The sequence below is a fragment of the Phocoena phocoena genome, chromosome 7 (genome assembly GCF_963924675.1).
Source record: "Phocoena phocoena chromosome 7, mPhoPho1.1, whole genome shotgun sequence".
NCBI lineage: Eukaryota > Metazoa > Chordata > Mammalia > Artiodactyla > Phocoenidae > Phocoena > Phocoena phocoena.
In genome coordinates, this window is record NC_089225.1 from 104016117 (window position 1) to 104031995 (window position 15879).

General features: G+C 40.4%; 1 protein-coding gene across 1 annotated transcript; it reads right to left on the reverse strand.

Annotated features, from left to right (window-relative positions):
- Positions 1–4379: 4379 nt before the first annotated feature.
- Positions 4380–13890, reverse strand: TM4SF20 (transmembrane 4 L six family member 20). The gene is made up of 4 exons (XM_065881038.1): positions 13669–13890; positions 8380–8445; positions 6831–6982; positions 4380–4887 (listed from the first exon to the last, which is right to left on the reverse strand). The coding sequence occupies exons 1-4, from the start codon at positions 13816–13818 to the stop codon at positions 4620–4622; spliced, it is 636 nt and encodes a 211-aa protein (XP_065737110.1). The 5' UTR covers positions 13819–13890; the 3' UTR covers positions 4380–4619.
- Between the last annotated feature and the right edge of the window lie 1989 nt (positions 13891–15879).

Sequence of the window (15879 nt, forward strand, 5' to 3'; positions counted from 1 at the left end):
TATCCTGAGTTTGGTGACAATTTTTTTTTACCCATGAAAGTCTTCTTTTATAATATCCTAATGATGTCATTAATTATATTAATTCTATCTTTATATATATATATCTCAAGGTAATTTCTGTGAATAATTGAAACTACAAAAATGCTTTAAAAAACAATGGATAAGGGCTTCCCTGGTGGCTCAGTGGTTGAGAATCCGCCTGCCAGTGCAGGGGACACGGGTACAAGCCCTGGTCCAGGAAGATCCCACATGCTGTGGAGTGACTAAGCCCGTGTGCCACCACTACTGAGCCTGTGCTCTAGAGCCTGCGAGCCACAACTACTGAGCCCACAAGCCACAACTACTGATACTCACCTGCCTAGAGCCCGTGCTCTGCAACAAGAGAAGCCACCGCAATGAGAAGCCCGCACACCGCAACGAGGAGGGGCCCCCGCTCGCCGCAACTAGAGAAAGCCTGCACGCAGCAACGAAGACCCAACGCAGCCAAAAATAAATAAATTAAATTAAAAATAATAGTGGATAAAGTTAACACCTCTTTTGTTGGGCAGGCGTGAAAAGGATTGATTCCATAAAAGTCAAAAATGAACATGAGCAGGAATTCCAGGAGATAAGCACAAAAGCTATTTTTCTCCCTATTGACTTTTACCAAACACTGGAGACCTAGAACTTTCTCTCTTAATGGCTGTACGGGGGTAGGAGATATAATTACATGTCTTCTTAGGCAGGCCTTAGCTATAACAGGAGACTCCTGCATGAAACTCAAACCCCAAAAAACTACACCCTCAGTGAAAGGGTAAATGAGAAATCAACTTAGCAGCCAAAAGGGGACAACAAAGAAACATGTCTTCACCTTGTCACAGATCTAAAAACAAAAGAGCTTGAGTCTCTCTTAACTCCAAAACCAAGTCCAGCTATGCCAGCCTCCCTTCCCTAGAAGTCATTTTTCATCATTGTAAGAAACTGGTTTGGGAGTTGAGAGGAACAGATTCACTCCTGGTCAGGATGGTCAGGAAATACTTCTTAGATATTTGAGCTGAACCTTGAAATAAATAAATATATGATTTCAACAAGCAGAGAATGAAGAAAAGAGTCCAGATGCAGGGAACAGTGGAAGAAAAGGATACAGTCAGGGCCAGTAACAGAGTAATCAACCTACCATACTCACTAGTGCCATACAACTAAGTAGCAAGTACAAGTGTAGCAAGTACATTTTGCCACTACTTACGGAACTCTGTTTAAAGGTTGGGTGTTTTTCACTTCTAGGAATATTTGTTGAAGCATTTGCTGGTTATTGACACTTTGAGGGATAATTTTATGAAAATATATTTGCAAGAGAGCTTTCCTTCTTTTCCTGCATGAATGTCTGTTATCCAGCTTCTTGATCATATTTGACACTGAAATTGAACTTCTTCTGGCCTCAAGTTTGGAAAAATGTAACTACCATAACTTGTTCTTTTACTTAAAATCTATTATCGTGTCAGTAAGTAGAGTCGTGTGTGCACAGCAGTGACCTCAGTAGTAGGTGGTTATAGCAGGTGCACCACAAGCCCTGCTCTTAAGGAAGTGACAGATTAATGGAGGAGGAGGGAAATAAGGCTTATTAAAGAAGTAGAGGATTATAAAAATAATGTTTTGAAGGAGAAGGAATTTGAGATATATGCCCAAGAACAGGGAGAGAGTGTTTCAGATGGTGGATGCAGTAAAAAAATAAAAGTATAAAGATTCCAAAGTGAGATTGAACATGGGAATGGAAGTGAGAAATAAAAAACAATGAGCTTTGTAGATGACTAGGTGCATGTTGTATGTGTGTGTGTTGGGGGGGTGTATAGATGTGCATTTGTAAGTTTAGGTACCGGGGTGGAGATGGCATGTCCCCAAAAGCCACCTCACCACAAGTGGCCCGTCGGCTTTAGGGATTTAATCAAGGCTGCAGTTTCCACAAGACCAAAATTGCAAAGAACTAACTTGCCAGCTATTTCAGCTGATTCTGCTACTGCCAGCCATCCTTTCTTTTGCCCTCTGAAATGAGAGGCTCACGTCTCTGTTCATGACCCTGTAGAAAACTGGGGTCATCTCTCACCCATTTCCAGGCTAATGAAGATTATATGCACTGTCATTGACTTGTTCAGTCAAATACAGTGAGCTGTCGTGTTTATTTTACTTGTGTTTTAGTTTTGTGGCTCTTGGCAGTTTGACATTCATTTAGTAAGTGTTGAGTCTTGGCTAAAACCTGAGTACTAAAGATAGGATTAATTCATTCAACAAAATATTCGTAGTGGCCCTACTTTGTATCGGGCACGGTACTTGGTACTGACTCTCCCAGGAGTGAATAAAAGAAAAATATCCCTGTACCCATGCAGCTTATGATCTTACGGGGGAGAGTGAAATTTAAGAAACAAGTACACATTAAAATGCTATTGCCGTTGTGATCAGTACTGTAAGTCAGCAGTCCCCAACCTTTTTGGCACCAGGGACCGGTTTCGTGGAAGACGTTTTTTCCACGGGGTAGTGGGGGATTGTTCAGGTGGAAATAAGAGCGACGGGGAGCGGCAGATGCTGAAGCTCCGCTCGCGCGCCCACTGCCCTCCTTCTGTGTGGCCTGGGTCCTAACAGGCCATGGACCGCTACCGGTCCACAGCCCAGGGGTTGGGGACCCCTGCTGTAAATGAAAACGCTAAAGGAGAGAGTAAAGGGAAGCCTGCCTTCCATTAGGCTGTTAGGGAAAGCCTCTCAGAAAAAGTGATACTTGTGCTGAAGTCTGAAAGATGAAGAGGATTTAGCCAGAGCTTAGACAGGTGGGAGTGGGAGGTGGGAGCTGGGCAGAGAAGAGGCCTTGCTGAGGACCTGAAGAAGGAAAGAGCTAATGAATAAATGGATGAGAAGGACATGGTCCCTGTTCTCTTAAATTGTCTTAAAGTGATGGATTTATAAACAAAAATATTTACGTTACATTGTGACAGGTATGATAATCGTGGTTTGGGTAAGTGCTAACTTAGTTTGTTGAAATCATGCACTCTGGGAAGGCTTTCTCAAGTAGTAGATTTTTAAGCTAGACCGTAAGGATAAATAGGTATTTATAGGAGTATAGGAAGAAGGTCTTTATACAGTAAATGGGTTCAGAAAAAAATGCCTATAAGTTCTTGATGTTACTGATTGGGGGGAGGGGGACAGCTATAATATATGTATTGTAAATTATTTCTAAAATCTTAAGCCCAGTGAATATAAATAATTGAAATAAAAAGCAGGAATGATCATATTCAGAAAACTGTAGATTTTGAGTTTTGTCTATTTTATAACGTTTTAATATGGTAAATACGCTGTTTCGTTATCCTGGCTTAAAGTTTGGCATATATATAAGCCAGATTTCGAAAGACTGATTTTTTTTCCCCTAGGTATTTATTGTTTTTTAATTATTGCGAAAAATGTGAACATAGGAAAATTGAAGAGTGTAATGAATTGCCATATGCCTATCACCTAAATGTAACATTTTTCAGTTGCTTCATTTTTTAACTGAAATGTCTTAAAAACATGACATTTTCCCCCAAACACATAAATATGCATTTCTGAAAAATAAGGACATTTTCCTACATAACCATAAAACCATCATCAGGCATAAAAAAACTAACAGTAAGCCCTTAATATTACCTAAACCAGTCCTTGTGCAGGTTCCCCCAGTTATCCCCAACGAGGTTCACGTAATCTATTTGGTTGAATCATGTCTGTCTCTTTGCTCTCTTAATCTAGAATAGTTCCCTCCACCCATCCAACTTCTTAGTTTTCTTATACTACATTTTCTTGTTGAAAGCAGGGGACTATTGTCTGTTTACTGTCCCACCTTTTGAATTTGTCTGAATAATGTCCTCTTTCCCTGGATTTTCTGTAAGCTGAATTAGATCTAAAAACTTGATTGTATTTAGACTACTGTTCACACTTGAATAACTCAGGGGTTAGGGGCGCCAGCTTTCCACGCAGTCAGAAATCCACATGTAACTTGGTTGGGCCTCCATATGCTCGGTTTCTCTGTATCCAGGACTCTGCACCCACAGATTCAACCAACTGCAGATTGTGTAGTACTCTAGTATTGATTTACTCTTGGAAGAAATCTGCATTATAAGTGGACCTGCACAGTTCAAACCCGTGTTGTTCAAGGGTCAACTGTATATATTTAACTTTTTTGAAATATAAAGAAATGCAATAAAAAGGTCCCATACTTTGGCTTCCAGTATAACTTCTGTTCCTGCTTACCCTCCTCCCTCCCTCCCTTCCTTTCTCCACATATGAGAACATAGTTAGAAAATCCGAATAGTACAGAAAGACACAAAACAAATTGAAAGCTTCTCTCCACTTTTCCCCAAAGTCAACCACTGATGATATTTTTCTTTCCATATGAAAATGTGCATTTACCAACATGCTTCAGTGTGGAAGCTTGACTTGTTTTTTGAGTACATCAAAGGTGACTTTAAAAACAACCTTTGGATTAAACTGACTCATCCACAGCTTTCTAGATAATGTTCCATTATTGAATTTCTAAAAGCATGTCTTTTAAATGTCATTCTAAAATGGTTCAAACTAGTATTTCCGTCTTATTATTATTAAACTACACAATTCGGTTTCTTCGCTTAGAGACTCCTCCACACAGACAGCCAAGGAGGCCGATGAGTGTCTGACTGAGCCCAAACGGTCTCAAGAATGCCCACAAGCAGTAGACCTAAAAATACTGAGACATGGCTAACCCTATGATTGTTTTCTATAGAATTGAAGTGTAAGCTGTATGTTCTCCAGTTACTGGCTGTTGTGATGTTGATGGAGGGATTATTGAAATCCATAGGAGAAACACAAGAGTCGTCAAAGAACCACTGCAGATCGAAGGGTTCTGGATGAATGGCACTGAACAAAATGAAAGAAATGATAAAGATAAGATATTCAGGAATACCACTGACCATCTAAAGAATGCAGCATTGTGCCTAGAAAAGGACATGTATAGTAAAACAGAGTGCTTTTGAAACATCGTGCCCAGAAACTAGCGAAGATGAGGGTTTCTGAGCATGTACCGTGGTACTCTGAACAGCTGTAAAACGTTGACATCGTATATCCCATCACTCAACAAGCATCTACAGAGGATCTACTCTCAGGTTGAACTGTATGAAATTTTCTGTGTCAGAAAGGGTTGCATATTAAGTTTCCTGTGGTCGCACCTATTCATGCAGGCGCTCTTCTACTGGCTAAAGAAACTAAAACGAGCTCCCCCGTTCAAGGAGCTCAGTTCTTAGTGCAAAACTGCTGTGTTGCGTCTGTTCTTAAACCCGATGTACAATGTTTACTCACAAAAGGCATTTCAAATATGTCTGGTTAAAACCTTGTTGTAACAAGGTATGGAGAATGAGAAACTTTTAGCCCTAACACATCTGTCCTGACATGATTTATCTTTGGTTTTCTACAGTAGGACTAAGTGTTCTTAGAGAGTTTGCATTTCTGGATACCAGCAACTGATGTGCAGCCTGGGAAGAAGAACAGCATGTCAGCACGTGGAACATGAGTATGCTCATTGCAGTTTGCAGCGAGCGTAGGGTCACTCTTCTGTAATTGTTTACTCTCCGTAACTGTCTGTCTCCCCAACTAGAGTGGGAATACCTTGATGCTGTGACCTCCAGCTTGGCCTGGCGCCTGGTACATGGTGAGTAGCCATGCGCTGAGGACTGAATGTGTATAGCATGTGTGGTTGAAATCTCTAATTTTCTACTCCAGCTCTACTAGTAAAGGGAGTTTCTTTGGATTTTGATCCACAACAGCTGTGGTATGCAAATTTTGAGAGATTTTTCTTTTTTAATGCAGCGAGATAAGGAAAAAGGGAAAAAAAATTTTCATGTAACTACAAAAGTGAATTCTAGTTATTTTCCATACTGAACAATATGTAGGTAACGAATGAATTAGGTTGTTCTTTTCTTCCAGTTTTACAAATTGTGCCTAGATTCAGGCACAGAACCATCTTACAAGACTGAAATGAGCCATTTCCATGTAACTCTTCAGCATTATTTGTTACTCTGTGAGTTAAACTTTTGATTCATTGTCATGCTGACTGTGTTTCTATTATGTTTGCATGATTCCATTGGCTGCTGCTTTGTTTCTTTCTTAAGGCTTATAGGTAAGCCTCTAGATTTTTTTTTTACTTATTGTGTTTTTATTCAGTTTATCAAATTATAAAGGTAATGTATGCTTAGGGCTTACAATTTTTTTAAATATTTATTTATTTTGGCTGTGCCAGGTCTTAGCTGCGGTGCACGGGATCTTTGTTGTGGCACGCGGGATCTTTAGTTGCGGCATGCAGACTTCTTAGTTGGGATGTGCATGAGGGATCTAGTTCCCCGACCAGGGATCAAACCCGGGCCCCCAGCTTTGGGAGCGCAGAGTCTTACCCACTGGACCACCAGGGAAGTCCCAGGGTTTACAGATTAAATTAGATCAGAAGTGGAGAAAGTCAGTGCTCCCTTCCTTCCCCCAGGGCATCCTCCATTACCATTCTCCAAAGATGAAAGTTAAGTTTTTGGTGTATATTTCCAGAAATTTTTAATATACATGCACATATGCAGCTGTAGATTTTTAAAAGACAAGGATAATCCATCTCAGTCAACTACCCCTTTTAGACAAGACCATACCGAAAGCATTCTGAATGCAGTGATTCCTCCATTTCTCTGCAATTGGGCCAATTGGGATTAATGTGCTAAATACCTAAGAATCTGTCCCACGCCAGATAACGTGGCACTGGGGCAGCACCACACTACTATCCTAAGCTAACTAGCTGCAGCTGTGTAAGACGGCGAACGGTTACTCACGTTAAGTTTTTAAATGAAAATTCACAACTGGAAGTTCTGTTGCCTTGAGAGTTACAAATGAGAGGGCCCTCTGCGAGAGCCTGGATGGACACCGTCAGGCAGTATGCAGCTCCAGTGACTGTGATCACATTCAGAAGTGATGAAAGAAACATCTGAAAAATAAAGTAGGCACATTTGCACAGGTTACATGTTGCCTGTCTGTTCCCAGTTTCAGCAGCACATGCAGTCTCTATCATCAGCTGCTGCCATTCTGCTGACACCTTACAGTCCTAGATCTTCAGATCACCGTTTGATTAGGTGTGACTTACACAAGAAGGCAGAGGGCAGAGTGCCTGCCATTTCATTAGACTTGCTAAAAGGTCATTGGTCTTGCCACTGTATCTGAAAAACCTGAGCTCTTATGCTCTACGAACCTTGTCCGTTTCAACGGACCACTACAGTGTGTCAGGAACAAAGATAGACTGTAAATAACTAGCAAAGTAACTATAATCCTATATGAATACCAAATGTCAGGGAAAGGTAATTTAAAAAATAAATAAACCGAACTCATGGCTATAAATATGTACCCTTTTAAACAGTGGCTCTCACCCCTGGGAGCACATGAGAATCACACAAGGTGTTTTTGAAAGATACTAATGCAGAATCTCAGGGGGGCCACCAGGCATTGGTATGTTTAAGATTTTCCCCAGGTGATTCTAATGTTCCCATCAGGCTGAGAACCATTGCTTTAAAACCTCAAGCTCAGGAATATTTACTGTGATTTCTTATTTATTGATCTACCTGCTTCCTTAAAGAATTATGAGAGCCCTCAGTGTTACTTCGTAACAATGTTCATGGCATAAATAGTATGATGACTGGGAATTTTGGAGTCTGGTGGATTTGGATACAAACCTACCTAGTAACTGTGCTACACTGGCAGGTTATATGCTTTCTCTGAGGATCAATTTCTCAGTAAAACAGATCATAAAATGTATGGGTTTTCAGAAAAATAAGATAGCGTATTTGAAAATGTTCTGAGTATAGTGAGAGAAGGTTAATAAATATTAATTTCCTTTACTTTTAACGTAGTTACAATTTTATACATACCAAATGTTTGAAAAAATAAGTGTTGTCTCCTTTAACTTAACTGGATAAGGACAATTAACATTCTCCTCCTAGTAAACCAGTCTTTCACATGCATAAGAGAACTGAGGATACTTTTTCCCTAAGTATTTTATACACACCACAAAAGTAACAAATATTTGAGTATTATGAGATTGATTACAGCCCTGAGTGCAGACATAAATCTCCTTTCTTTGAAAACTTTTAGACTGAAACCGAAGATTGAGGAGAGGTCTGAAAGCTCGCTCCAAAACCAAATTTTTATGGGAAAACAAAAAGACAGACTTCACACTTTCAGCATTATCATATAAATTATTCTAAATAACATGTTTCTAGGACCAGCCCTACCACTGGAGCCACACGGTGATTCAGGAGATGCTGACGCTTCGGCGGCTTTGCTGAGATGCCGGTAACTGCTTATGCACCAGACCAGCTGTGCTGTGCTCACCCCGGTTTTGTTATTGCAGCGTGCTCTTTTCCTCGCTGCTAAGGACATCGTTGTTGCTGGAATGACCTGGAAATTACATCAACAGGAACAAAGAATATTATTACTTCTCATCAGATGATAAAGCAATAATCTTCACTTTCTACTTGCCAGCAGTTGTGGGAAGCCAAGAGGCTTAAGAGAATAAAAAGGAGATGTGACAATGTCCTTGATCTTGTGACCCTTAACGATCCCCATCTGGACCATAAAGATTAAAAAGGGGGAAAGGATGGGGGATTTCAGTATAGCAATTTAAAACTTCCGTCTACATTTTTACTTTGAGTCATCATTAGAGAGACTTGGATTTTAAATTTATTTATTCATTATTTTGGAGGAATGTTTCTGAAGGAATGGTTGCATCATCCAAAATTCACCTTTTTTTTTTTTTTTTACTATAATCTGCAACCACTTACCCAATTTCCCCAAAATAGTGTGAATTAATCTGGCAAGGATTCAGAAAGGAACTTGATGGTTTTGTCTGCCTGGTAGTTGGGAACTAAGAATTCTGTCACTACCCTTCTCCCACTTCCCTAACTTTCCTCTCACTCCCAGGGTCACCACCAGCTCAGTAGTTCCCCAAACTTATGATTTGAGAATTACTTTTAGTTCTACATTCTCCTTTCTACTCCTGTATCCATGGTATGGAATGATCTCACTTCGCACTGACGTTTAGAAATCTTGTATTACATTCTGTGTCAAGGGAACACATATCGCTGGGGAAAGCTGTAAGAAATGATGCCATGTTCACAGGACTTAGGTTAAAATTTCTACTAATAACTAGTCAGCAGCTATAACTGGAAATTCTTCATGAAAGAAGTTTTGTATTATTGGATTGTTGAATGTCGATTACTTCCTTACACTTAAGATATTTTAGCCATAAGTTTTTTGCCATCTCAGCACAGCTGCCCTTGAGTAGTTCTCTCTCTCTCTCCTTCCACTCTTGTTTTCTAACATTTTACTGAGTCCTAACAACATACCAGGCACTGTTATAGGTGCTATACGTGTTTTAGTTCATTCACAGCCTTGTAAAAATCCTATGAGGTAGGGCTTCCCTGGTGGTGCAGTGGTTGAGAGTCCGCCTGCCGATGCAGGGGACACGGGTTCGTGCCCCGGTCCGGGAAGATCCCACATGCCGCGGAACGGCTGGGCCCGTGAGCCATGGCCGCTGAGCCTGCGTGTCCGGAGCCTGTGCTCCGCAACGGGAGGGGCCACGGCAGTGAGAGGCCCGCGTACCCCAAAAAAAATCCTATGAGGTAGGTGCCAATTATCCCCATTTTACTGGGTCGGAAAACTGAGGCACAGAAAGCTTGAGTAACTTGCCTAAGGAAGTGGAAGAGTTGGGAGTCACAGTTGGGCATTAGGGTTCCAGAGCCCAGACTCAACCACTATTCCAGTCACACTGGCCGATTGTAGCAATTCTCTGTTCCCCCTTAGAGCTTGCACATTCTCATCTTCCCCACCACCATCACCCCCTCACTCACCTCATTGTCCTCCTCCTAATTGCTCCTTCCCCAATCCATTTTTTCAAGACCATGTCCACCTTTGTCCTTTCAGAGCAGGTCTCGGATTGAACAGCCTTACAAGGCAACTTTCCTGACAAACTTCACCCCACTCTGACCATGTGATGACTCCGTGTCACGTATGGAAAACACTGTATTGTTATCAAGCTTTGCTTGCATACTGCCTTGAACACCAACACTCTTATAATTCAAAGGGCACGTGTATGTATGGCAGCCGAGCCATTCAAGGCATAGCTGAGAGCCCAGAAGAAAAGGGAAAAGAAATGTATGTACCCAAATAGGTGTCAGTGTTCGTGGGCTAAATTTCTTTTGTTGTACTTAGAAGTGATACTGCCTTCTGAGCTTAAGGAACAAATCATTTAGAACAGGAACTGGCAAACTGGCCCACTGCCTCTTTTTTATAAACTTTTATGAAAACAGACATGCCCATTCGCTTACTTATTATCCACGCTGCTTTGGCGCACCAGCAGTAGAGTTGAATTATTGTGAGGGAGACTGGCTCACAGAGGCTAAAATATTCACTACCTGGCTTTTCGCAGAAAAAAACGTGTTAACCCCTGATTTAGAAAATCTGTTAAAAGAAAGAGCAACATTAAATTATAATTAAAATGGATAAATCATTCCATTTTCCTTATTGATGTAAATTGAACTCTGCTAACTTTCTTGAAGGTTAATTTATTCCAGAGATGCTGAAAGAGATACTTTCATAGTTCCCTTCTCTTGCAAAGGAATTTTATAAAGTAATAATAGCTTATCATGTATGAATCCTCACCTGGTTGACTTCATGGCATGTTGACACATCTTTGTTACATCATTATGGGTAACTTGATAACTCTGTATTTCAACCATTTTGCTTATTCAGAGCTTTGGAAATTAGAGGGGCTCTTTATAGGATGAACATTAAAATGTGAAAGTGTGTGTGTGTGTATGTGACTGAATTATAAGTCTTCCAGATAATCTCCTGCACAAATAAGTAATCTTGAGAATAATCTTTCTCTTCAATTCCTAAGCACATTTGAATGCATGAGTTTTTGTGAAACTTTTTCTTGATAGTCGTTTGTTTTTATAAAGAAAAGAAGTAGCACTGTTTATTTTTCCTTACAGAAACCCATATTTTCATCCAGTTTTAGAAATAAAGCATATGATTTCATAAGTGAAGTACAGAAGAGCTTTAGACCATTACAACTCTAATAGAATTCAAACTTTCAGGGTTCCTCTAAGTACTTGAACATGAAAGTAACAAACAAAACAGTGGCTCATTATATAAAATCTATTTTGAAAATTTTTGTTAGACATAATATTTTCTAATGTAACGTTCAACAATTTCTTCTCTTAAGATTTTAATAATTGGTGAATTATTACACAATAAGTGAACTCAGTAAATAGGCATGATTAAGATTAGGCTTGCAATTAATCTATAAAATAAAATGGCCTTTATTTTTTAGAGGAAACATTTCAAGGAAACATTTCAAGTCGTTTTTTCAGGCCTTGGAAAAAGAATGTGTACTGATTTTTCCATTTGGCAGATAATAGGTGAAGGTAATTACATAACATTTTTACTCTTAGTTATGGTTTCAAAGATGATAAGGTTCACCTCTGTTTTGGGTAAATCATAAAACCATAAAATGACTGTATTTTATGAAGTAATCAGTAATGAATTCCATAGTTTTTATTATTGACTACTTCCTGCAAAATTCCCTGTTTTTGAAACAATACTAATTTAAAATGCTACAGATTAGAAAGATTTCAAGAACTATGACCAAAGTGCTTATCACGACAGTGATTTCTTCATTAACTTTTCTGTGTATTTACAAGTATATTGAGAGTTCAATGTTTTGAACTAAGTCACTATTTTGATAGATGTAAAGGACACAATTCCCTTTGAAAAAAGATATTCTTCCACATTCTATGTATAGCCAAGGATCAAGAAAATAACCTTTCTATCACCCACTTATTTGCTTGTGAGCCTAGTCTAGAGTTTGAGGCTCTAGCTATAAAATGTCTATTGAACGTTTCAAAGAGTTGTTTGATACTTTGAAGATATTCCACAATACCGAGTAATAGTTAGAGCCTGGCGTGATACCAGCACATTGTTAATATTTATTGAGGTGATAAAGCAAACTTAATCCTGGAACAAGAAAAGTCCAGGACTTCCCTGGTGGCGCAGTGGTTGAGAGTCCGCCTGCCGATGCAGGGGACACGGGTTCGTGCCCCGGTCCAGAGCCTGTGCTCTGCAACAGGAGAGACCACAACAGTGAGAGGCCTGCGTACTGCAAAAAAAAAAAAAAAAAGTCCAGATTCTCTGAAACAATTTCATATTTATGTAATTTTTCTATGCTTCAGTTTCCTGGTCACTTAAGTTTATTGGTTGAGTTATAGATCTTGTCTTTCCCCTTTGTCGGCCTGAGACAGGTGATGAGGATTATGTTGCTAATACTGGTGGAAAACAGAGATTTGGAGTCAGATAAATCTGGAATTGGGTTTCACACCTACTATGTGACCTTGTTAACATTCTTAACGTTCTGTTTGCTGGTCTGTTAAAATACAAATGTTAATAACTACTCAGCCAGATTATTATAGCATTTAAATAAGATAGTGTAATGTATGAACCCAGTCGTTAGCACTTAACAGTGGTCTCTCTGTTTCATATATAATGACGTACAAGTGTTTTCATGTTAAGTCTGGAGATAAGACTAGAATAAGACTAGAAGCAATAACTGATCATCATTGTAACACACATACACACACACATATACATCCAAGCAAAGGCGCATTTCTCTGGCATTAACGAGACCGCAGGTGGGTGTCATAGCACCCAAGTGGTATAACAACAAGGCTCTTGAATGCTGAATTTTCAAACTTCAATTACATCCCCATTTGACTTGACTGATAGGGAAACAAAATCACAGGATAAATGATTTGCTAACAGTAGTATATCGGAGAATATACAACCAGAATATCTCAATATTCTGTCCTGTCTGAAAACAGGATTTATTGCTCTACACAGTGGGTACCACCCAGGCCTACTGAATCAGAATTCCCAGAAGGTCTGTGAATCTACATGTATTACAAGTGCCTCGGGTGACTTATGATCAGATACATTGGGGAGTTCTATCTTACACTGCTCTGCTGCAGATTTCAACAAAGATTGACCTATTAAAAATTATCGAACATTAAACAAGCACCATAATGTATGAGTTGTAAAAGATCTGAGTCAAAACATCCCTGAGGTCAGAAAGCCAGGGTTTCAAGTCCCAAACCTCTTGGGCCAACTCCCCTTGGTGCAGGCAATGCCATATTCATGCCTCACAATTGTCATCCAGGAGACTCATCGGGCATGGAATGTTTCTTGCCCTTCCTTTTGAGCACTTCTTGCTTTTGCTGTATTCCCTGTGAATACTTAGAGCTGGTTTTGGCAAAGGAAAGCTGAGGGAATAAATTCAAAAAGTCCCGAGCACTATGAAGCTTGGAAGAACAGCCTTGTATGCGAAGAAGTATGATATGTAATTACCCAACCAACGTTTATCAATATCTTATTTTTTGCCCAAGCTCCCTAGCCTGTACCACAGTTCATTTAAATTGTTCTTCACTGATGCCAACATAAATTAATACCATACTCACTGATCCTCACTATATCCTAAGCCAAGACATAGCTCACGGCAAGGCTGCAAGATGGTCTTTAGACCATGTTCAGTAAAATGGCTCCAAATCAAGTTAAATAAATTTCACTCACCATCAAACCTGCTCCAGTAATCCCAGGGAACAACCATTCAAAGCAAGAGATGGGGTTTTTTAAAGTTTGGTCTTCCTCCACTAAGTTGACAATTAGAGGTATTGCATTGAGAGTTGCTCCCAACAGAAGTAGAACCTGCAGGCTGTCCATCCTTCACAGCAGGTCATGGTCACCCCCTGGTTTGAGGAGAAACCCTGTCAGGGTGGCTGTTTTTGTGGCACTGTCTTGCCTTTTATCCTGAGCTTTCTAGTTAAAGCTCAGCACTTACAAAAAAAAAAAAAATTACAGAAATGAGTTCAGAGTCCAGTAGGGCAGGACATTATTATGAGGAGTATTGCAGGAAGTAAGGACGATTTTACGTTACCATGGGGTGGGGAAGGTAGGTGGGAAAAAAAATCTATGGTTGCTACTAGATAAATTTATGCATGAAAATCGGCAGATAAAAAAATGGGTTTAAGATACACTCTTCTAACATATTTTACATTATACCAGTATGCCATATAAAAAGTAAAAACAAGAATATCCAGTTATGATAACCTATTTTTCTTGTTGTATTGATATTATTACCAGCTATGGAAGGTCCTTGTTTTGAAATTGTTCAACAAGGAAATGAATATATATGAGATTGGGAGAAAACATTTTCTCTGCTGCCAATGTTCTTGATTAGTCAAAATGTTAGGGTTCAGTTTCAGGCTGTATGCTCACACACACAAAACAGGCTTTCTACTTCTTGGTCTCTACCCTGTGAAGACTGACTGGTGGTCCTGTGTCTGTTTACTGTGAGATGCCTCTATATTCTCATAATAAATTATCCCCCTGTTAGTACTTTAAGTGGGTTTCTTTCTTTTTTTTTTTTTTTTGAAAACAAAGCCAAAGTTACTAAAACCAAGGATAGAAAAGTATACAAATAACTTGCCGTACTAAAATAGCAAAAGGAGTCAAGCAAAAGGAAGGATTCTATCAAGATGGGCAAAGAAGCAGGATTCCTCTCGGCTTTGGAAGATGGCTAGAATTTGACACAAAAAGATGGTCAGAAAGGTATTTCATGTACCACTGTCAGTTGCAGAAAACCCAAACTCTTCTAGCTGTGCTAAGCTGGAAGAAGGATAATTGGGGGATCGAGTACAAAACTGTTGGGAGGGCTGGAGGGGCAGTCTCCAGGAATGCCTTCCAGGACATGACTGCTGAATGGTCCCAGGGGAACTTCTGCCTCTGCAGTCCTCACAAAGGCAGGGAAATGAAGAAGCCACCTCTGGAATGCATACACCATGGCAGCCGCAGTCCAGGAACCCACCGCCACTGCTGCTGCCACTGCCCCTCCTCAACCTCAAGGGTAGACAGGACCCTGGAACGCTGAATTTGACTTCTGCTGCCACTGCAACTTCTTCTTAGCTTCCGTGAAAGTAGTATCTGGACCCAGGAACGTTGTGGCCGTGCAGAAAACTCAAAACCCCTGCCCCCCATCTTCCTTCACAGCCACAGACAGAAGCAGCAGAAAGAGGGCCTCTACCTCCTTGCTGTCTTCCATATTGTTACTGAAAGTGGGGTCTGGCTGCCTGCCACTCAGAAGCCAATAAAGAGGCATGTTGATGGAAAGGAAAATTTGCCGAGGGGAGGGCGGACTCCTGTCCAAAGGCCGACTCCCCACCCCACTGACAATCAGTGGGCAAGAGCTTTTATAGACGGAGGCTGGGGGCTACCTGCAGAAACAGCACAGTCAGCTCTGAGAGTCATCTTGAAATTGGTCATCGGTGGTCTGACCAGGGTCATCTTGATTGTTTTAAGGACAGTTAATCTTCAGTTCCAGGGTCGGTTTGTTCCCATCGCCTTGAGGCCTGTTCTCGGAATTGTGACAGCTTATGTCGTGGCTACAGTCTGGTCATCACGTAGTTAACTTCTTCCACCTGGTGGGGCTTTCAGTATCTATAACACAGCTCGCAGGATACAGCTCAGAATAGTATCTATAGCCCCTGAGGAAGAACTAAACGTCCTTGACTTTGTTTAATGACCAAACTATTATTATTTGGTCTCCTTTGACTGTTTTCCTTTGTTTCTGCATGTTCTCACTTCTCTGATTAAGCTTACTCTTTTCTAAAGTTTTTCTGCAGACAAAATGCAGGCTGAGGACATGGGGTGGGGGGCAGGCAAGGCCCGCAGGGTCCTGCTCCGTTTCAGTATCGCTCAAGGATTGATCTAATTATTGCAATATCC

Bases quoted from the DNA above. Each gene is read 5' to 3' on its own strand.
- TM4SF20 (XM_065881038.1), bottom strand. From the start codon at position 13,818: ATGGACAGCCTGCAGGTTCTACTTCTGTTGGGAGCAACTCTCAATGCA. The intron at 8,446-13,668 runs GTGAGTGAAATT...TGTAATTTCCAG, and splicing joins TTACTGGAGCAGGTTTGATG to GTCATTCCAGCAACAACGAT. The intron at 4,888-6,830 runs GTGAGTAACCGT...CATTTTGTTCAG, and splicing joins TTTTCATTTAAAAACTTAAC to TGCCATTCATCCAGAACCCT.